This window comes from Myodes glareolus, chromosome 7 (genome assembly GCF_982192425.1).
Source record: "Myodes glareolus chromosome 7, mMyoGla1.1, whole genome shotgun sequence".
Classification (NCBI taxonomy): Eukaryota; Metazoa; Chordata; class Mammalia; order Rodentia; family Cricetidae; genus Myodes; species Myodes glareolus.
The window spans coordinates 56,021,846-56,044,802 of NC_142032.1; the positions used below are offsets into that span (position 1 = coordinate 56,021,846).

Below are 22,957 nucleotides of genomic sequence, written 5' to 3' on the forward strand. Positions count from 1 at the left end.
GAGCCCGCAGGCCTAGTCTGTACTGGTCTCCTCTCCAGCAGGGGACTGCTTTGTGAGGAAGGTTCTGGAGAAAGGAGGGGTGGATGATGTCCTAGACTCAGTCCTTTGGTCTTCTCTAGAGTGACTTTAATTTGCTGTGGTGATTGGCCAGTGAGTGGGATAATCTGAGTGCATCCCGACCTCAAGCGAAGGCTGTACCATGACGCTGCTTCTTGGTTGTCCTATTTGGATTTGTTTGGTTTTATTTTGCTGTGTTGTATTTGGATTATTTTTACTTAAAAAATAAATTCGGCAATCTTACCAAAAGCAATATACAAATTCAACATGATGCCCAGCAAAATTCTTCGCAGGCCTCAAAAGAACAACTATTCAACTTCATATGGAAAAGTAAAAAACCCAGGATAGCCAAAACAATCCTGTACAATAAAAAAACTTCTGGAGGCATCACAATCCCTGACTTCAAACTCTACCACAGAGCTACATACTGAAAACAGCCTGGTATTGGCATAAGAACAGACAGGAGGACCAATGGAACTAAATAGAAGACCCAGATATCAATCCACACAACTTTTAACACCTGATTTTTGACAAAGAAGCAAAAAATATCAGATGGAAAAAGGAAAGCAAATTTAACAAATGGTGCTGGCATAACTGGATATCAACATGTAGAAGAATGAAAATAGACCCATATCTATCACCATGCACAAAACTCAAGTCCAAATGGATCAAAGACCTCAACATAAAGCCAGCCACAATGAACCTTATAGAAGAGAAAGTGGGAAATACACTTGAATGCATTGGCACAGGAGACCACTTCCTAAATATAACCCCAGCAGCACAAACACTGAGAGAAACAATTAATAAATGGAACCTCCTGAAACCGAAAAACTTCTATAAAACAAAGGATACAGTCAACAAGACAAAATGACAGCCTACAGAATGGAAAAAGATCTTCACTAATCCCACCTCAGATAGAGGTCTGATCTCCAAAATATACAAAGAACTCAATAAATTGGCCATCAAAAGAACAAATAATACAATTTAAAAAAAAATAGGGTACAGACCTAAACCGAACTCTCAACAGAGGAATCTAAAATGGCTGAAAGACACTCAAGGAAATGTTCAACATCTTTAGTCATCAGAAAAATGCAAATAAAAACAACTCTGAGATTCTATCTTATACCTGTCAGAATGACCAAGATCAAAAACACTGATGACAACTTATGCTGGAGAGGTTGTGGGGAAAAGGGAACACTTCTGCATTGCTGGTGGGGATGCAAGCTGGTACAACCCCTTTAGATGTCAGCGTGGCAATTTCTCAGAAAATTAGGAAACAGCCTTCCTCAAGACCCAGTAATACCCCTTTTGGGTATATATCCAAAGGATGCTCAATCGTACCACAAGGACATGTGCTCAACTATGTTCATAACAGCTTTGTTTGTCATGGCCAGAGCCTGGAAACAACCTAAATGCCCTTTGACCGAAGAGTGGATAAGGCCAATGTGGTATATTTACACAATGGAGTACTACACAGCAGAGAAAAATGACATCTTGAATTTTGCAGGAAAATGGATGGAGCTAAAAAACATTATTTTGAGTGAGGTAATTTAGACACAGAAAGGCAATTATCACATGTACTCATTCATAGGTGATTTTTAAACATAAAGCAAAGAAAGCCAGCCTACAAACCACAAACCCAGAGAACTTAGACAACAATGTGGACTCTAAGAGATACTTACATAGATCTAATCTACATGGGAAGTAGAAAAAGACAAGATCTCCTGAGTAAATTGGGAGTATGGAGACCTTGGGGGAAGGTTGAGGCGGGGAGGGGAGCAGAGAAAAATGTCAAGCTCAATAAAAATCAATAAAAAAAAAAGAAAAAAAATTTAAGAGCCAGGTACACACCCTTTAATTCCGGCACATGGGAGACAGAGGCAGGTGGATCTCTGAGTTCCAGGCCAGCCTGGTCTGTAAGAGTTTCAGGACAGCTAGGGCTACACAGAGAAATTGTCTGGAAAAACAAACAAACAAGTGTGTGGTACCATGGCCATCTTTCTTAAGTGGGTTTAAATGCAGGGCTTTATGTGTATAAGGTAAGTGAGGCATCCTCTGACTTGGCCATTGTCCCAGTGCCCAGCCCGAACAGAGGGAGAGGACTGGAGAAAGAGCCTGGAGGAGGGGCCCCCTGCAGATGTGGGGACACAGACCTCCTGTGAGGTGTAATTGGATCCCTCTGAGCTGCAGGGTTGAGGGCCTGTGTGGTCCTAACCCCTGGCCTGATCCTCCACCTCCCAGTCCCCTCCCCTGCCTTTTTACATAAGGCCTGGGCACACAGGACCTTGGGTAGAGCCCTTGCCATGGCCTTCACAGATCTGCTGGATGCTCTGGGGGGCGTAGGTCGCTTCCAGTTCATCTACACAACTTTGCTGCTGCTTCCCTGTGGGCTGCTGGCCTGCCACACCTTCCTGCAGAACTTCACAGCGGCTGCGCCCCCTCACCACTGCCAGCATTTTGCCAACTACACAGAAGCTACTACCAATGACTCAGAGGCCTGGCTGAGGGCCACCATACCCCTGAACCAGCATGGGATCCCTGAGCCATGCCAGCGCTACACAGAGCCTCAGTGGGCCCTTCTGAAGTCCAACACCTCCTCCCATGGAGTGGCCACAGAGGACTGCAAGGATGGTTGGGTCTATGACCGAAGCATCTTCCCATCTACCATCGTGATGGAGGTCAGAGGTGGGTGGGTGGCTTGGGGGCAGGGAGGCTGCTGCCTAGGGACAAGGTTTAGCATTGTTCTCTCCCTGATAGTGGGACCTGGTATGTGAATCCCGTACCCTCCGTGACCTGGCTCAGTCCATCTACATGTCTGGGGTGCTGGTAGGAGCTGCCTTGTTTGGTGGCCTTGCAGACCGGTGAGTGTTTGGGAGAGGTCCTAGTCACCTAGGGAAGCCCTCACGTTCTTCTGCGTTCCTTTTCACTCTCTCCTTCCTTTCTTCCCTTTTCTTTTTGTGTATATGTGTGTCTATATAAACGTAGTAAGTTTGTGTATGTATCCGTGAACATTTTTCCCTTCCTTCCTTCCTTCCTTCCTTCCTTCCTTCCTTCCTTCCTTCCTTCCTTTCTTCCTTCCTTCCTTTCTTTTTTTCTGGTTTTTCATGACAGGGTGTCTCTGTGTAACCTGGAAACTCACTCTGTAGACCAGGCTGGCCTTGAACTCACAGACATCCTCCTGCCTCCGCTTACCAAGTGCAGGGATTAAAGGCATGCACCACCACTGCCCAGTGAGATTTTTCTTTTAATTTTTTGAATTTCTGATCTTTCTGCCTCCACTTCCCAATGCTGGGATTACAGGCACAGACCTCAGGGTGTTTTCAAAATCTTTACCTTTCCCCAACCTGGACTCAGTCTCTGATTTTCTTCCACACGTCCCTCTATTCCTGACCAGCCTTGACCACCAGCACTGGGGTCCTGGCAGTTGCATGTGCTATTTACTAGGGTGGCTTTTACTGGGCATCTCATCTTCCCCTTGATTACTTGGTGTCTCCACCAAGGCAGAAGGGTCAGGCACAGGTTTTGCTCCCTTGTGGTCATCTGGCCAGCTTGGAATTCTCTAACCCCTCATTCTTTGGGCTCAGGTTGGGTCGCAAGGCCCCGTTGGTCTGGTCGTACCTGCAGCTGGCAGTTTCGGGGGCTGCCACAGCATACGTTGGCTCCTTCAGTGCCTACTGTGTCTTCCGGTTCTTAATGGGCATGACCTTCTCTGGCATCATCCTCAACTCCCTCTCCCTGGGTGAGTCCATTCAGGGGGAATCCAGAGGGACTGGGGTAAGGAGAAGGGGGATTTGCAGCCATCATAGGACATCTTTGTTAATTTTGGGGGTGGGAGGTGATTCTCATCCAGAAACCTCAACTCAAAAGCTCCACCCCGGGGTCTGGATTTAGAAGACCTGGGTTGGCAGATTGTGACCATGGTGGCAGTGGCAATGGACCCTGGTGGCCTCTCTTGGCTCTGAGTTTCAATTTACTAATCCGTGAACTACAAGGGTCAGGCTGATTTCATCTGAGTGTTACTCAACAATAGCCACTAATTGTCTTCAATGTGCCAGGCTTAGGAGGGGTCACATAGGTGACTGGGACACAGGGCTGTGAGATAGGATATCTCCAAGGGAGCCAGGTATGGTGGCTCACACGTGTAATCCCAGCACTTGGGAAATGAAAGCAGGAGAATCAGGAGTTCAAGGTCATCCTCAGTTACACAGCAAGTTTGAGTCTGTAAATAAGTAGGGGTGGGGGTGGGGGGCTCATACAGTCAAATGATCCTATTCTGGAAACCCAAACTCCAACTTTAGGGCAGGGTGCCATGGTGCATGACTATAAACCCAGCTCTCAGGAGGTAGAGGCAGGAGGATCACGCAGTTGAGGCTATCCTGGTCTACAAAGTGAGTTCCAGGCTAACCAAAAACTACAGAGGGTGAGACCCTGTCTATAATAAAGAAATAAAAAAATAGGCAGTGGTGGTGCACGCCTTTAATCCCAGCACTCGGGAGGCAGAGATAAGCAGATCTCTGAGTTCGAAGCTAGCCTGATCTACAGAGAGAGTTCCAGGATAGCCAAGGCTACACAGAGAAACCCTGTCTCAAAAAAAAACTGGAAAAGAAAGGAAGGAAGAAAGGAAGGAAGGAGGAAGGGAGAGAGGGAGGAGGGAAGGAAGGAGGGAAGGAAGGAAGGAAGGAAGGAAGGAAGGAAGGAAGGAAGGAAGGAAGGAAGGAAGGAAAGAAGAAAGGAAGGAGATGGTCCCGAAGACTACAGAAATCCCTGAGACTGTATGGCTTTAGGGAAGGTGGGCTCGCTAGTCTGCTTCATTGTAGAGATTTGAACTCCTGGGTGCTAAACAAATAGGAGTGTCCCCCTTCAGTGATAAGTGATAAACCGGAGCCTGTCGGTGGTCCTGGTGGAAGGCATCATGGGAACCCACCCTGGACACAGGGCTGCCACCAGTGTGTGTCTCTTAAACCACTTGGATTGCTTCTGAAGGCGTCATCAGACTCAGAAAGGGCCACCACCTTCACTGTCCATAGACAGATGGGCCTTTGACTTCAGGGGGGAGTAAGGTCTTGGGCTTAGAGAACCAGGTGTGCAGATCAGTATCCCTTTTCTGCTTCTTTCAGAACCAGCATTTGGGTGTTGGAAGATGCTAAGCATACATTGGGACCTCAGTAATCTAGTCCCATGTAACATGAGGGCCGGCTTGTTGGGGTTTCTGTCCCTCCCAGTACCCCAACAGCCGGCAAGCAACAAAGAAAATCACACAGGGACCTCTATAAGTTATAAAGCTGATTGGCCCATTAGGTCAGGCTTCTTATTAACTCTTATAATTTATATTAATCCATTATTCTCATCTATGTTAGCCATAATGGCTCCGTACCTTTCTCAGCTGGGCAAGTTACATGCTGCCTCTTCAGTGGTCTGCGCAGGAGTGGCAGAGGAACCTCCCTGTTTCCCAGAATTCTCCTGTTCTCATTGCATCACCTCTACTTCCTGTCTGGTTTTTCCACCTATACTGCCTGCCTGGCCAGTCAGTGTTTTATTAAAATATGATTGACAGAATACAGACAATTCTCCCGCATCATTTCCCTCTTTTTTTTAAAAAAAAAACAAAGGAAAATACCCATAGTCCATTTGTTGGGAATGTGGGCGTAGTATTTCAGGCTACTTTCTGCTGTGTGGGGGCGCTGATGATCTTATGGGGTCCTAAAGAAAATTTAGAATTATCATCAAGTCCTGACTGGAGTATCCTGTGAGTCTTGATCATCTCAGGCAGCAGTCTTGAACCTGTTCTGGATGAAGAACTCAGACATCTGGGCCATCTGTTCCTGTCGGAGATTTCTCAGGTGGCCTTCCTTGATCATACTGGATTTTTCTTAACTCAGAATGAATCCACAACCTAGCCAGCAAGTCCCAAGGAAAATCACACGGAGTCTACATTAGGTTATAAACTTATTGGCCCATTAGGTCAGGCTTCTTATTAGTTCTTACGACTTATCTTAACCCATTATTTTAATCTATGTTAGCCATATGGCTTGGTACCTTTTTCAGCTGTCAGCTTTACATGCTGCCTCTTCAATGGTCTGCACAGGAATGGCAGAGGAACCTCCCTGCTTCCCAGAATTCTCCTGTTCTCATTGTATCACCTCTACTTCCTGTCTGGTTTTCCCACCTATATTGCCTGCCTGGCCAATCAGCGTTTTATTAAAATATGATTGACAGAATACAGACAATTCTCCTGCATCAGTCACACCCATCTCCTTCTAGTACAGTCATGGCTTAGACCAGGTACCTGGGGTCCTTCAGTTCTTCTCATACTAGAATGGCCTCTACACCACACAAATGTTTGCATACTCATGTGCACATGCTCTTGAACACACACACGCACACACGCGCACACACACACACACACACACACACACACACACACGGAGGGGACATGCCAACAGAGGCCCCACACTCTGTCTCAGGACACCCAGCCTTACAATGAAGCCACTGTGGAGTCTGATGTCCTGTAATAACCAGCCACAGGCCATGTAAGAGTGTTGTCTAGGTAAATCTTGGTGTGGGGTTTAAGTTGCCACAGTCTCGAGGAAGGGACAGGTAAACTGAACAGCTGTGTGGCAGATGAGTCACTTAAGTTGGCTGCCTTTCCTCCACAGTTGTAGAGTGGATGCCAACCAGGGGCCGGACAGTGGCGGGCATCTTGCTGGGCTTCTCCTTCACCTTGGGCCAGCTTATCCTGGCTGGCGTGGCCTACCTGATTCGTCCCTGGCGGTGGCTACAGTTTGCTGTTTCTGCTCCTTTCCTGGTCTTTTTCCTCTATTCTTGGTATGTCCAGCAGAAGAGGGGATGGGTGGGTATGTGCATCTGTGTGGTTGAGTCCCAACATGGCATTTTATTTTGTTTTGTTTTGTTTTTTGTTTTTCGAGACAGGGTTTCTCTGTGTAGCTTTGGAGCCTGTCCTGGAACTCACTCTGAAGACGAGGCTGGTCTAGAACTCACAGAGACTTGCATGTTTTTACCCCCCAGTGCTGGGATTAAAGTTATGAGCCACCACCACTGGACTCTGACATGACTACAGAGTGTGTAGTGTCTGTGATGTACTGGACACAGAGAACAGAGTGTCGTGAAGGTCACAGGGGTCCTGGTACTCATGAATAGCTTTAGGGAATCTTTGGAAAACCTCTTTCCTTGGCATAGAGCTCTGGAACACACAAAATGATTTTGCCTGTATCAGTTCCACTAGACATTATGACAACCCCATGGCATTTGGTAAGAGGAAAACCGAGGTACAGCCCAGAGAGGGACCATGGTTTTTTTCAAGGTCACACAGTTAGAGAAAGAACGATATTCAATACCAAGTTTATCTTAGTTTTGAAGGACTCTTCAGTGATTCTCTGTATGATAAACTTTAATAAAAAAAAAAGGAAAATAGGTGGGCAAGATAGCTTAGCAGGGAAAGGCACTTGCCTTCAAGTTTAACAGTCAGAGTACAGTTTCTGGTACCCATTCACACAGTGGACTTTAAAAAAACTTAAGGAGAGAGTATTGTGTTAGGTGTAGTGGTTGCACACCTGGTTCTCCAACACTTTGGAGGCAGACCTGAAGGACCAGGAGTCTGAGGCCAGCCTGGGCTATCTAGAGAGACCCTGTCTCCAAAAACAAAAGAACAAAGGGATATTGGTGGCACACCTGGGTGTGAAGCAGGGGACCATGCCACCTGCCTTTAGGGTCTGGTAGAAGGCAATGAAGGTACATTGGGACTGCAGGTGGGAATGATCCTTGTGTTCCAGGTGGCTTCCAGAGTCATCCCGATGGCTCCTCCTTCATGGCAAGTCTCAACAAGCTGTGCAGAACCTTCGGAAGGTGGCCATGATAAATGGCAGGAAGGAGGAAGGGGAAAGGCTGACTGCAGAGGTAAGCAGCTGTGTGGGTGGAAGGCTGGGGTAGGTTTTTGTGGTAGTAGCTTCTGGTTACACTGGGACTTGTCAGTTGCCCCAGACTTACCTGCCATCCCAGTGCAGAGGCTGGTGATGCCCAGGGCAGGCGGAGTATGAAGCGTTGAGTCTGGGGGCTAGGGAGGTGGCTTAGTGGATAAAGTCTTTGTTGTACAAGCATGAGAACCCCAGCTGAATCCCTAGCATACTCAGGGGAAAAGAAGCCAGGTGTAGTGGTATACCCAGAGCTGAAGGCTAGGTGGGGGGGAGCAGGGACTCGCATGCCAGACGGCCTAGCTGGAACGGTAAGTTCCAGGTTCAGTGACAAGGCCTTAAACTTTAAAAAAAAAATTTAAGAAATACACACATAGCCGGTCATGGTGGCACTCACGTTTAGTCCCAGCACTTGGGAGGTAGAGGCAGGCAGATCCCTGAGATCAAAGCCACCCTGACCTACAAAGTGAGTTCCAGGACAGCCAGGGATACACAGTGAAACTCTGCCTCAGGGGAAAAAGGGAAAGAAAGAAATGTACTCTGCACACCAAGCACACACCAGAAGTGATTGTCAACATTTGCTTCACACGCCTCCCACATGTGAGTGCACAAACACAGGAACACACTCCTACACCACACATGAGGAGGGGGAGGAAGAGGAGGAAGAAAACCAGGCCAGCGAGACAGCCCAGTGGATTAGGTACTCGCTGACCTGAGCTGAACCCTCAGAACCCACACGAAGGAAGGAGAGACCTGGCTCGCACAGCTGTCCTCTGACCTCCACACACACTGTAGCACCGGTGTGCTCACACAGAATAAATAAATGGAACAAAAAGACTGCAAAAAAGAGAAAGAAATAGACACCAAGGTTTGGATAGACCCTGTAATTTGCGTCTGAGCACACGGTAGAGTTGTCCTGGAGACAGAGCTAGGCCTTGCACGTGCTAACCCAGTGCTTCAACAGCTAATTCCAGTCAGCTGCTTTTAACCACTACCTGATACTATCGTGAAGTTACCAGGAACTGAGTGTATCTCTAATGCTTCAGAACGCTAAGGATTGTTGAGGTACATGTTGCAATCTCAAAACTGCGCAAGCAGTCTCTCAGGCCATCCGTTCCTCAGTGGAGAGGAGGATAGGCCAGATATCAATCCCGAGAAACACAACTGAAGTTCTGCTTTCTACTGATAAGGTGTCCCCAGCAGGAAAACTGGGGTGCCATAACCCTCAGTGCCCCTCCCTGATCAGACATTCCTCATCCAGGTGGTAAGCTCCTACATCCAGAGTGAGTTCTCAAGTGTCCGTACTTCCAACTCCATCTTGGACCTCTTCCGAACCCCGGCCATCAGAAAGGTCACATGCTGTCTCATGGCTATCTGGTAGGTGATGGGCTCATACCCAAGACTTTGTCCTAAGATGGGAGCACACGTTCTGCTCTCATTGGCAAACTTTGTCCTGAAACAGTGCTGGTACAATGAGCAGGTGAGTGTGTGAATTCAATCTCACGTCACACCCTTTCAGCACCGGGTCCTTAGGGCTGGGGAGAGGGCTCAGGGATGAAGAACGCTTGCTCTACAAGTGTGGGGACCCGAGTTCAGATCCCCCGTACCCGTGTGAAAAGCTGAGCATGGCCAGGTGTGCCTGCAACAGTGAATATAAGGCATCAGAAGACAGAGGAGGACACCAGTGACCTCTGGTCTTTGTATTTGTATACATGGGTTAGCACATTGACACAGACAGGTGCATACATAAGCAAAGGACACACACACATAAAAAGGTCATCCCAGGGGCTCGAGAGATGGCCCAGCAGTTTAGAGTGCTTGCTGCTCTTGCAGAGGACCCTGGTTCAATTGCCAACACCTACATGGTGGCTCAAAACCATCTGTAAATCCAATTCCAGGGAATTTGCTCCTGTGAAGTGTCCACGTGAGTTATTTGGGAACTGGCGGGTGGGAAAGGAAAGTCTGCCAACATCTGCCAACCAGATAGATGTGGTGCACATGCATACATGCTGGCAGAACATTCATACATAAAAATATTATTTTAAATTAAGTTTACAGCTGGGTGCTGATGGCACATACCTTTGATCCCAATACTCAGGAGGCAGAGGCAGATGGATCTCTCTCTCTCTCTCTCTCTCTCTCTCTCTCTGTGAGTTCAAGGTCAGCCTGGTCTACATAGTGAGCTCTGGGACAGCCAGGGTTACACAGAGAAACCCTGTCTCCGAGAGAAAAAAAAAGCTTACACCTAGCACCTGGTACTCTGTGGAAGCACTGACTGGCAGCATAGATGAGACATTATAGTGGTCTAGGGTGTCCACATTTGAGCAGAATCTTACCTGCACACATGTGCACATACACTCACACATACATGCACAAATAAAAGTAAGCAAGACTTTTAAAAGTTAATAAAATAACAAATAAAATAAACAATTTAACATATAAATTTATAATTAATTTTTTTTTATAATTTAACAAATAAATTTTTGAAAGGGGGTCTCAGAATGTAGTCCAGTTCTGAGCACTTGCCCAGCATGTAAAAGCTGCTAGGGTCAATCCCCAAATGAAACAAAACGACAAACCAGGAAGTCTCATTTATTACACAAACTGAGAGGGGCAAGCTGAAAAAAGATGAATATCTTTTCCCCTCTCCTCCACATTCCCTGGACATTAAATATTTGAAGTTGACATTTATGAGGTGGGGAGGCAGACAATGATTTAGTTCTGATTGCCAGATGGTCCTTGTGAGTGTCAAAGTCGAGACATGCCAAGAACTTTCAGTATTTGTGACCCCTGACTCCTGACATTGTGTACCTGCTTTGGGCTCTGGGGATGCAGAGGTGTCTCCCACTCTGGAGGTGGAGAGAGCTTGATGATCTGACTCTGGGTCGCAAGGGAGACTTGGTGACCCTGAGACCTCACTGAAGTGTGTTATTACATCCCCCACATCCCCAGCTAAGCCTGCCCTCTGGTGTCCAGACATTTCCTCACCTTTCTCTTCCTGTCAGAAAGACAAACTACCAACTCCAAACTCAGAGGTTGAAAATCTTCTTCTGGATCCTTCTAGAAAGAATTAGCAATGGCCCATTCTTGTTAAGAGGCAGCAATCCAAAGTTCAGGCAGACGTGGGGGCCTTGGGTCTTGCAGCAGGATTCTCCAACCATCCAACCCCCCTTGAAGCCTCCTAGCTAGGGTAATTTCAGTTTGTACAGAAAATCTTGGCCGTTTCAGGGCTCCCCTGAAGCCCTGGAGCCTCACCAGGCCACATCTGGGTCCAATTGCACCATTTCTGGAGTGTGGAGAGAGGCCCCCTAGGCTCAGCTGGGGTGGGGACAGGACTCCTAGGGTCCCAGGAGGACTGGGAGGATGGAAAGGGAGCTGAGAACTGGTCAGCTTGCATAAATGTCACCAATCTCTGTTATTTCATGGCTAATTTACAAATTACAAAAGCAGTGCATACTCAATGTACCAAGAAAAGAAAGAAAGAAAGGGGGGGAGAGAGGGGGGAGGGAAAGAGAAAGGGAGAGAGGAAGGGAGGGAGGGAAAGAAGGAGGGAGGGAGGAAAAAAAAGGAAAGAAAAGAAAGACAAGACCCTGAGGAGTTAATGGCTTGAATTTTGATCTCAGCACTGTTATTTACTGTTTGATTCTGCCCGTGTTAACCTCTGGGTTCCTCAGTTTCTGCATCAGTCACGTGGCTTTTATAATAATACCCATCTCCTAGTGCTTCTGGAAAGATTAGAAGAGTGAATGACTTAGAAGGAATACCTGAGACAAGCGTGAATGTTCTCTGCTGGGTTTGGTGGTGCATGCCTTTGAACCCAGTACTGCGATCAGATGTAAGCGGATCTCCGAGATTTCAAGGTTAGCGTGGTCTACACAGAGAGTACCAGGCAACTCAGGGCTACATAGTAAGACTCCATCTTAAAAAAAAAAAAAAAAAGTGACTGTCCCCTCATTCTTGCCCTTCCCTGGAGACTGACCCCGCCAACACCATGTATACACGTATGCATATACACTTATGTTCCTACAAAAATAGATTAACACTCTGTTCTGCTACTTGTTTTTACTTTAAATAACATTTTAAAAATCATATCTGAAATACCTTTCATTGTTAAGCAAGGCCATGGAAAATATGGTAGATTTGTAGTAAATATTTGATAAGTCAGAGAATAACAAGTGAACAAAGGAAGGAATGTGAGAGCTTTGTCAGGTACAGGGATGTCAGACAGGAAGGAAAACATCTATCTAGTCCGCTCCTGCTGTGCTGGGACCCAGCTTGACGTGACTGCAGCCATCCTGAATGTGGCCCCGTTTGCAGCCACCCCCACAGTTCCCCAGCATGCATCTAAACTTAGTGGGGTGAACAAACTTGATTGGGTAGTCAGTCACGCATTTAGTGCCAAGCACTGAGTCAAGGACCGCTCCTTACCTGACAGTTGATACGAGAATGTTTTTTGAGACTGTCCGAATACATCCCAATTGGCCCTGATCCATTTTGGCATAGATTAGAAAAAAAAAGAAAAAACTGAACTCTTCCTCTTGCCCCTGGGTACCAAGACATACTTCCATCTGCAGGTCCGTAATAAACTGAAGCTTGCCAGTCCTGGACTATTCTGTCTCTTGGCACCTTCTATTCTTAGGAGCCAGTTCTCAAACACCAGGTATTTCCAGAACATTGCCAATACCTGTCCCACCTGGATGGCACTCCCAGTTGGCCATGATCCAGTCTCTGTGGGAAGACCATTTCGAGAACAAAGCCACCCCTTATCTTTCCTGCTAGCTGTGCCAACAGCATGCCCTCAGGAATATGAAAATGAACCTGGTGGCATTTTCCTGGTTGTTCTTTGGCTTTCTCTAAGGCCACTATGATCTGGCTTCACTTGCTTCAAGCAGCACCTATGAAGCATCCACCCTGCAGGCCGAAGTGCCGGCCAGAGGCCGCTGGGGTCCCCACACGCCTCTCACAAGGCTGAGTTGAAGGAGTCTATCTAGCTCAGCACTTTGGCAGAGTCTTTGCGGAAGAATTCATTTGGCAGGGTTCTGTTCTCTGCAGCTGTAGGCTGGATGTCTCTGCTGGCCATCTCAGTTCCCAGAGACCACCTACGTTCCTGGCCGGGTGACAGTCTCCATTTTAGTGGAGACTCTCACATCAGATTGCTCTCTGCCTGGGTGAAGAGGCACACCCGTAGCCTCAGTATGGGGGTAGCGGAAACAGAAGAATCAGGGGTTCAAGGTTAGCCTCTGAAAAATAACAAGTTCAAGTCCAGCTTGGGCTTTATGAGACCCGATCTCATAAGACTGAAAGAAAAAATGTGTCTTAGGCTCTGAATCTCTAGCTCTCTGCCGTTGACCTGTGGGCCCAGGTTTAAAGGATTTGTGTGATTGGATCAGCTGCCCTCACCCACCCCATTGTCTTCAAGTCAACTGACATTAGAACTTCATTACACAGGCAAAATTCTTTCAACACATTGGTGTTTGGATGACTAGGTCAGGGTTTGTGTTAGCCCTGGCCAGGAATAAGGTGGACCACATTAGACTTACGCCCATTCAGTCAACATTTTTGTCGTTTTGGTTGCCTGTTTAAGACGAGGGTCTCTCTCTGTAGCCCAGGTAGGCATTGAGCTCTGGATTTTGCTGTCTTGGTCTCTTTGGTGCTGGTATTACAGTGCATGCCACCCTTACCTTGCTTTGAAAGCACATACCAAAATGTACATGGCTCAGCCTGATAGATTTTCATGTTTGATCCGGAAACAGAACACAACTAGGTACTTGACTCTTGCCTATAATCCCAGAACTTGGGAGGCCAAGGGAGGAAGACTGCTGTGATATTTAAGCCAGCCTGGGCTACATGGTGAGTTCCAGGCCAGCTTGAGCTATGTTGCAAGACCCTGCCAGAAAGAGAAGAGGGAGTGAAGAGGGTTCCATCAAATTAGGAGATCCTGTCTCAGAAAATAAGGTGGCAATACTAAATGATAGCTCAGCAGGTCGAAACACTCACGCAGCAGCCTGACATCCATCCCGGGAACCCAAAGCAGAAGGAGAGAACCGACTCCCCAGAAGCTATCCTCTGACTTCACATGTGTACAGATGCACAGACTATAACCAAAATTAATTAATAAAATGAAGACAGCGGGGAGAGTGGTTGAGGAAGATACCACACACATGAATGCATATGCACACATATGCCACACAGTCACACACACAAATAAACAAAGGTAAGCTTTTGAGACAGGGTCTCATTGTGTAGCTCAGGCTGGCCTTGGCCTTCCGAGTGTTGGGACTACAGGCCTGGGCTGGCCTGAGCTATGCTCCTGTGTTATGTAACTGTATCTGTCTTCTATCTTTATTTTTTAGCACTGGGCTGGCCTGAGCTATGCTCCTGTGTTATGTAACTGTGTCTGTCTTCTATCTTTATTCTTTAGCACAGTTTCAGTGCCAGCACTGAAGTTACACTGACAGTGGAAACCAAACTTAGCCTGATCTCAGAGGAGAAGATGGGGAGAAAGAGATGTAGTTAGGAAAGTGTCCCAAAGTCAGAGGCTTAGGGGACCAGGAGATGCTGCTGGAGGTCAGGGGATTTGAACTCCCAAAGGGGAGGATCCCCAGGTCACACAACCTGTATCTCTTTGCCTTGAGTCTCAGCGGAGTAGGCCATTCTGCTGCCTTTCCTAGGTTCTCTAACTCTGTGGCTTACTACGGCCTGGCCATGGACCTGCAGAAGTTTGGGCTCAGCATCTACCTGGTACAGGCCCTGTTTGGGATCATCGACATCCCAGCCATGCTGGTCGCGACTACCACCATGATTTATGTGGGACGCCGGGCCACAGTAGCCTCCTTCCTCATCCTAGCTGGGCTCATGGTCATCGCCAACATGTTTGTGCCTGAGGGTGAGTCATCATGTCTGCCCTGTGGTAACCACACAGACACGGATTCCAGAAACAGCGGAAGTCCCTCTGGAGTCTGACCAGCAGCATACCTGTTATTCTAGCCCTTGGAAGGCTGAGGCAGGGGGATCAACAGCTCTAGGCCTGACTGGACTACAAAATGAGACCCTGTGACAAAAGGAATGAAAAGGAAACTTAAGCCACCATGCCAAAGAGGAATTGGTATAATTGATGCAGAGCTGGTTTGGGTGTGGATGACTCAGGTGCCCCCCCACATGACCTCAGGATGCATGCTAGCTAACACCAACCTAAAGCTGGTACCACAGTTTCTTTGAGTATCTAATGTGGGACATTTGAGTCAGGGTTTGCAATTCATACAGGCATCAGGACAAACATGCTAATGACATACTAGAAAAGCTACGTGAGCCCCAAACACTTTGCACTAGTGACATATGCCCACCCAACAACACATCTGCTCAACTGTGCAAAGCAGGGCTAGTATTTCCCTTACTGGCAGGATAGAGAAGCTGGGAGATGGACGGTCTCTGTGGCTAGGTCACCTACCTGGATCTGAGCTAAGGTCTGAATCTTGTCTTGTCTCCATGGTAGCCACGGTGACAGATACAAATAAATGAGGAAGCAGAGGTCAGATGGGGCAAAAATGGGACTTTGGTATCCCATGCAGAGACCTGCCCACCTCTGCCTTCCAAGGACTGGGATTAAGGCATCAGCTCATGGCTTTTTCTTGTACCCCTGCTTTTGCCCTGAGCTTTACCCACTGGTCCTCTTCCCAATCCCAAGGTCCCCCAACCTTCCATCATACCCTTACTCCAGCCTCCGCTCCCCACAGCTCCACCTTCCTTCTTGCCTCTTTAGATCTACAGACCCTGCGGACAGTGCAGGCAGCATTGGGCAAAGGCTGCCTGGCCAGCTCCTTCATCTGCGTGTACCTGTTCACAGGAGAGCTCTATCCCACGGAGATCAGGTGGGTATGAAGAATGGCACCCAGGCAGGGGTCTACTCTCCTCTATGACACCCACAGGGTCTGACCCAGCTGCTGATAGATCTACACTTCTCACAGGCAAATGGGAATGGGCTTCGCCTCTGTTAATGCCCGCCTTGGAGGCTTGGCAGCACCCCTGGTCACCACACTTAGTGAGATCAGCCCCGTCCTTCCGCCTGTGTCCTTTGGTGCCACTTCAGTCTTGGCTGGAATGGCCGTTGCCTGCTTCCTGACTGAGACCCGAAATGTGCCGCTGGTGGAAACCATCGCAGCAATGGAAAGGAGGTGAGTGCCCTTCGGCACAGCAGAACGGGGACAGGTGGTTACCCTTAACCGGAACCCTGGAAGTCAGAGGAATCTTCCACGACTGTGCACAAAATCCCACCTCTGCCTCCCTCTACAATGGCTTCCTCCCAACCAGAATAGGTCCAATGATGAAGAAGAAGAGAAAGACTAGATTAGACCAGGAGACATAGGAAGGGGAGTTGGAGGGGCTCAGGAGGCAACACAGTGGTTTTGCTTGCCCAAAACACAGGAAACCCCAGAATCACATAAACCAGGTATGGGAGCACACACCATTAATCCCAGCACTCAGGAGGCAGACACAGGTGGACCTCTGTGAGTTCAAGCCCAGTCTGATCTAAATAGTGAATTCCAAGTCAATACCTAATGAGACCCCGTTTCAAACAGACAAAACAAAAACTGAAGAAAAAAAAGATTTGAACATTGAGATTTTTCTAAAAATGAAACCTGTTGGGAAGAGTGGGCAGAGGAGTGGGCATGCGGGCAAGTCAGGAAATGACTGAAGCAAAAGTTTCTATTTGCCTTTGAGCAGAGTCAAAGAAGGTCGATCCAAAAGAGACACAGAACATAAGAGCGAAGAAATTTCTCTTCAGCAGCTGGGGGCTTCTCCCCTCAAAGAAACCATTTAAGCTGCCAAGAGCCTGGCACTGAGTTGGCTAGAGCTCAGCCTGTGCCGGCAGGGAGAGTGAGTGTCCAAGTCCAAGTCCCCCTGGAGGACCCTGGTGCAGAACTCCACACAGAACCAGAGACATCGTGGACTTTCCTGCAGAACCACACCCAAGCCCAAGCAGACCGCAGAAGCAGCATGCAGGGACTGAAGGAAAGCCTGCCGTCTGCTGCAATGAGGGCCACTTTTCAGATCCACCAGAGATGCTAGGTCTTTGCACGGTCACAGCGATATCAGCACTCTGTGGTTTCCCTGGCTAATTTTCTCGACTCCCCTGCAAAATTTCAGAACCGCTTCCCTCCTTTAGAGATTATGACCAGTCCTTCTGACTTTATGGGAGAAAAGCTCATTTTTCCTGGGAGCGTGGTAGAGGGATGGGCCGTGTCTCCACAGGGTGGGTCTTCACGCCTACAGGGGGCCCTGCAGCTGGTGAACTAGCTGATGAGCCAACAGTGAGGCAAGCATCAGGAATGCATGGATATTCGCCCGTTATTTACAGCCCAAACAATAGCACTTTGCAGAAGTTAGATCTGGTTCAGTCTCCCAGAAGTCATAAAAGGAACAGGAAATGTTCCTGCCGCTCACGGTTTCTCTCTGACTCAGGTCTGTATACAGTCCACACCTCGACCATATTCCCATAGCCTTGACCTGAAGTTTGCTCTGTAGATCAGGCTGGGCATGGATTCACAGAGATCTGTATGCTTTTGTCTCCAAAATTCTGGGCTTAAAGGTATGTGCCACCTCACCAGGCCATATTTTAAATTTTTATTGTATTTTTAAAGATTCTGTTTCTCTGAATATATGGTAGCCACCCAGACATAGAGGACATGAATTCAAGAGACTGTCCTGCCCAGAGCAATCTCAAGAAATCTGACCCCTGACTGCACAACAAATCCTTCCGGGGGTTAGCAGATTAGACCAACAAACAAGGTTCCTTCCAGGTTCTGTGGGTCAGGAACTCATAGGATCCTCATGACACCCTCTGGCTCAGGGACTTCTCTGAGCCTGCTGGCTTCTCATGGACCAGAACTGCTTCACAGCGGCTGCTAACTCCAGTTCCAGGGCCTCTGGTGTCCTCTTCTGGCCTCTTCAAACACTGCACTCTGCCTGCCTGTCTCTCTGTGTCTCAGGTTCTCTCTCTCTCTCTCTCTCTCTCTCTCTCTCTCTCTCTCTCTCTACACACACACACACACACACACAAAATTAAAAATTTTAAATCACTCTGGGCAGTGGTGGCACATGCCTTTAATCCCAGCACTCGGGAGGCAGAGGCAGGTGGATCTCTGTGAGTTTGAGTTCAACAAAAGCTAGTTCCAGGACAGCTAGGACTGTTATACAGAGAAACCCTGTCTCAAAATATTAAAAAAAAATTAAATCATTCATGGTCATTTGTGCCAAAACACTAAAATGAGTTACTAAGACTTGCTCCTGGTAGGAGGAGGGAAATGGACTCTATGTTTTCAAGAGAGGGGATTCAAAGAATCTTGGAACGTTATCTTTAAACCATTATGACAAAAATTATGTAATCAATTCTTGAAAGATGCTGTAGTGGCACACATACAGCGCTCAGGAGGTGGAGGCAGGAGGATCAGCAGTCCATGGCTTGTAGTTGGCCTTTTACTCTTTGGGGGTCCCACCACCCAGCTCCCAAATAAATACACAGAGATTTATTCTTACTTTTGAATGCACAACCTTAGCTTGACTTGTTTTTTTGCCAGCTTTTCTAACTTAAATTATCCCATTTCTCTTTAATTACTTTTTGCCTCCAGACTTCTTACCTCTCTTTATTCTATATATCTTTCTCTCCTTCTAACTTTGTGGCTAGCTCCTAGTGTCCTCTTTCTCCTCCTTTTCTCACTCTTCCCTCTTCTCATTTGAGCCTAGATTTCTCCTTCTATTCTCTCTGCCTGGCAGCCCCACCTACCTCTCTCCTGCCTCACTATTGGCCATTCAGCTCTTTACTAGACCAATCAGGTGTTTTAGGCAGGCGAAGTAACACAGCTATACAGAGTTAAACAAACGCAACATAAAAGAATGCAACACATCTTTGCATCATTAAACAAATGTTTCACAGCAGAAACGAATGTAACACATCTTCAACGAATATTCCACAACAGGGGCTCCATAGACAGTTTGAGGCCAGCCTGGGCTACAGCAGATCCAGTCTCAAAACTAAAAAGAAACAATATGAAAGCCAGATGTGGCGGTGCATGCTCACAGGCCCTGCTCTCTGAGCACACCTGTAAACTCAGCACTTGGGAAGCCCGAGGTAGGAGGATTACAGGTTTCAGGCCAGAATGGGCTACATAGTTAGTTCCTGTGTCAAACATAAAAAATAAAGAAATCTGCTGTTTTCCAATTGCTTTTCACCTAGTCAATATGCTAGAAAGGCTTATGTTTAATTTCTTCAACACATTATAGAACAGAAGTCATTTTATGTAATTCAACATATTCAGAATATTATCACTTAAACATGTCACCAGTACAAGTTTTTTTGGAGATAGAATCTTTCCATATAAGTCCTGGATGACCTAGAACTTGCCATGTAGAAGTTGGCCTTGAACTCAGAGATCCACCTGCCTCTGCCTCTCAAGTGCTGGGATTAAAGACGTGCGCCGCTGCCCTGTTTTATTATTGTTCTTTTGTTACATTCAAAGTAAAACATGGGTGTGATTCCATTTTTGATGGAGAGGGTGGCACAGAGGTTTGTGTAGCTATATCTTTGATTCGTTGGTTCATTTCATTTTTGTGGGCACTCTGAGGTCTGCCAACATCCCCTACCCTCAATTTCATACTTACCTGACGAACTAGGATACTGACGTGTGTGGGTCAGATGACCTGTCCAGGGTCAGAAAGGACTCAAACCCAATAGAAGTGCAGGGGGTGCAAATCTGTCCCCTAATCGGTCAGCTTCCCCAGCTGGTGTGCAGCTGCTGAGGGTCTGGCAGGAACCAGGTGTCAGGGCAGAACAGGGAGTATTCCGACAGAAAAATACCAGTCCAAATGTGAGCAGGATGCAAGCCCAGTGGGAATGAAGATGAGGAAGAAGAGGCCCCAGGGCCAGGCGAGATGACCGGGGAAAATGTTGAGAGATGAGACAGGAAAGGAGGAGCTGGAACATTCCGGAAGGGTCCAGGGAGGGACAGCTCGACAGTTGTGGAGAGGAAGAATTGGAGAGGAGCCCACTAGGAGGGTTGGAGCTGATGGGTCACACATGAATTTGTCAGAGGTTACAGTGGCCTCAACAGAGAGTGAGCTTGTAGGGGCTGGGGACGAGGCTTAGCCATAGTGTGCTCCCTTGGAGTAAAGATGACGGGTGCAAAGCTGAGTGGAGGGCATGCTTGGTGACCTCAGCTGCTGCACCCATCCCTCCTAGCTCCTACCTACCTCCCAGCTCGGGCCTACCTCAGGGCCACAGAGGGTAGGGGCATAAAGTTATGGCTTCCTTCCTTCCTTCCTTCCTTCTTTCCTCTTTTCCTCTCTTCCTTCCTCCCTCCCTCCCTCCCTTGTACTTTTTTCCATGTGGTGGAGGCATAGGCCTTTAATCCCAGCACCCAGGAGGCAGGGGCAGGCAGATTCTGTGACTTCTAGGCTGGCCCGATTTACAGAGCCAGTTCCAAGACATTCAACGCTACACAAAGGAACCTATGTCGAAAAACCAAACCAAATCAAACAAAATAAAAGCAACACACTACTTTTTCTAGGCATGATGGTGCACAATTTTAATCCCAACACTTAGGAGGCAGAGGCAAATGGATCTCTGAGTTCAAGACCAGCCTGATCTACAGAGTGAATGCCAGGACAGTCTGAGCTACACAGAGAAACCTTGTTTTGAGACAAAACAAAACAAAACACTACTTTGGGGGCTTCAGAGAGGACTCAGCATTTTAAGAGACTTGCTGCTCTTGCAAGGACCCAGGTTCAATTCCCAGCATCTACACGGTGGCTTACAACTGTCTTTAACTCCAGCTCCAGTGGAACAGATGCCCCCTTCTGGCCACCTCAGCATCAGGCATGAACGCAGCACACAGACATACATGAAAGCAAAACACTTATATGCATAAAATAATAAAATAATAAGAGTCAAAAGAAGCATGACTTTGTCTTATTTGTTTATTCATTCATTTCTGAGACAGGGTCTCCTGAAGCCCAGGCTGATGTTGAACTCCTTATGTAGCTAAGGATATCTTCTGGTCCTCCTGCCTTCATTCCCAAGTACTGGGATTACAAATGTGCCAGCATCCTCATTCATCAGATGCTGGGGGTCAAACCCAAGGCTTGCTAGGCAAGCACTCTTCCCCTTGAGCTACAGCCCTCATCTCTATGAACAACTGCTAATTGGTCCAAGGTTCATGACCTCTCATTATCAAGAAAGTCTTGGTGGCAGTGGTGGCTCACGCCTTTAATCCCAGCACTCGGGAGGCAGAGGCAGGTGGATCTCTATGAGTTTGAGGCCAGCCTGGCCTACATAGTAACTTCCAGGACAGTAGGACTGTTTCACAGAGAAACCCTGTCTCGAAAGAAACAAAAAAGTCTTAAGTCTTAGGTATCAGGTATGCAGTAGCCCTGACATTAAACCCAGCTGCTGTGCTATCTGCTGCCAGTGCTTTGGCTACTGGTGTGAACAATTAGTAAGACTTTGTTTTGTTTTTCTGTTCAAGTCTTAGACTGTGACCCAGGTTGGCCGCAAACTCCTGACAACCTGCCTGCCTAAGCCTCTCAAATGTTGGGATTGCAGATATGAGCCACCATGCTTAGTTCAGTGAGACTTTTTTTTTAAAAGAAGTTTATTTACTTTTGTTTCAAGACAGGGTTTCACTGTGTCGCCCTGGCTGTCCTGGAACTCACTCTGTACACCAGGCTGGCCTCAAACTTGGAGATCTACTTGCCTCTGCCTCCCGAGTGCTGGGGCTAGAGGTGTGTTCAGGGTGTTTATGAGCACCTGAGCAAATGTGTGCTTTATGTGCACGAGGAGCCTGCGGAGACCAGTCCCCTAGAACCAGAGTAATTGGTGGTCGTGAGCCACCACATGAGCGCTGGAATCAAACCCAGGTCCTTTATGAGAGCAGTAAGCATAACTGCCAAGTCATCTCTGCAGCTCCTATTTGGTGTTTTTCTGTTTGTTTGTTTGTTTGTTTGTTGAGACAGAGTCTCTCTACAGCCTTGGCTGGAACTTGCAGAGATCTCCTAGCATGCTCTCAAAGTAATGGGATTACAGGTGTGTGCTACCAGGTCCAGCTTCAAACTGCTTGCGCTTTCTTTGTTTTTTGTTTTTGTTTCTCGAGACAGGGTTTTTCTGTGTAGCTTTGGGACCTGTCCTGGAACTCACTATGTAGCCCAGACTGGCCTCGAACTCACAGAGATCCACCTGCCTCTGCCTCCTGAGTGTTGGGATTAAAGGTGTGTGTCACTACTACCCGCTGCCACCATCACACTGTGACAAACTTAAAAGGTTGTCAGGGCTCGATTCTATTCTTAGCGCATGTTGACACAGGTCACTTGACTAAGCCAAGCCAATGCAAATTTTGGTTCAAAAAGTTAGGAAATATATCAGGGGGAGAATTCACTCCTCATTTTACAGACCAAGTCAGCGGCTCTCAACACAACTCCTTTGGAGATTTCAACGGCCTTTTCACAGGGGTTGTTTATCAGATAGTCTGAATATCAGATATTTACATTACGATTCATAACAGTAGAAAAATTACAGTTATGAAGTAGCAATGAAATAATTTTATGGTTGGGGTCACCACAACATGAGGAACTGTATTAGAGGGTCGCTGCTTTATAAGGGCTCCCCTTCAGTGATCCGTCCTCCGGTTACCCACTTCTGAATTTCGGCCTGGAAATCCTTACTAGTCAGCTTATCACTCAGAAAAACAGGCCTATTCCTGTGGATGACAATCACAGCAGCAATAACAACCATATTCCCTACGAAAGACCCTGTTCGACCAGAATAAACCAAGGCACAGCAGGATGGAGATGCTGGGATGGGGTGGGAAGGAGCCAAGGCGCCCTGCGTGCTCGGCACAGCAAGTTTCAGCCACTGCAAGATTCGGACGAACAGCGCCTCCTGTCCAGGAAAAAAACGACAAACAAGCATCGCGGAGCTTCGCAGA

The 22,957-nt window shown here is 47.4% G+C and overlaps 1 protein-coding gene across 1 annotated transcript; it reads left to right on the plus strand.

The window, feature by feature from the left end:
* The first annotated feature begins 2,249 nt into the window (after positions 1 to 2,249).
* LOC125415765 (solute carrier family 22 member 20) lies at positions 2,250 to 20,905 on the plus strand. The gene is made up of 10 exons (XM_048458280.3): positions 2,250 to 2,735; positions 2,815 to 2,918; positions 3,642 to 3,796; positions 6,714 to 6,882; positions 7,848 to 7,971; positions 9,247 to 9,362; positions 14,657 to 14,871; positions 15,745 to 15,853; positions 15,950 to 16,156; positions 16,707 to 20,905. Exons 1-10 carry the CDS (start codon positions 2,361 to 2,363, stop codon positions 16,801 to 16,803), a joined length of 1,671 nt encoding a protein of 556 aa, XP_048314237.3. The 5' UTR covers positions 2,250 to 2,360; the 3' UTR covers positions 16,804 to 20,905.
* The last annotated feature ends 2,052 nt before the right edge of the window (positions 20,906 to 22,957 follow it).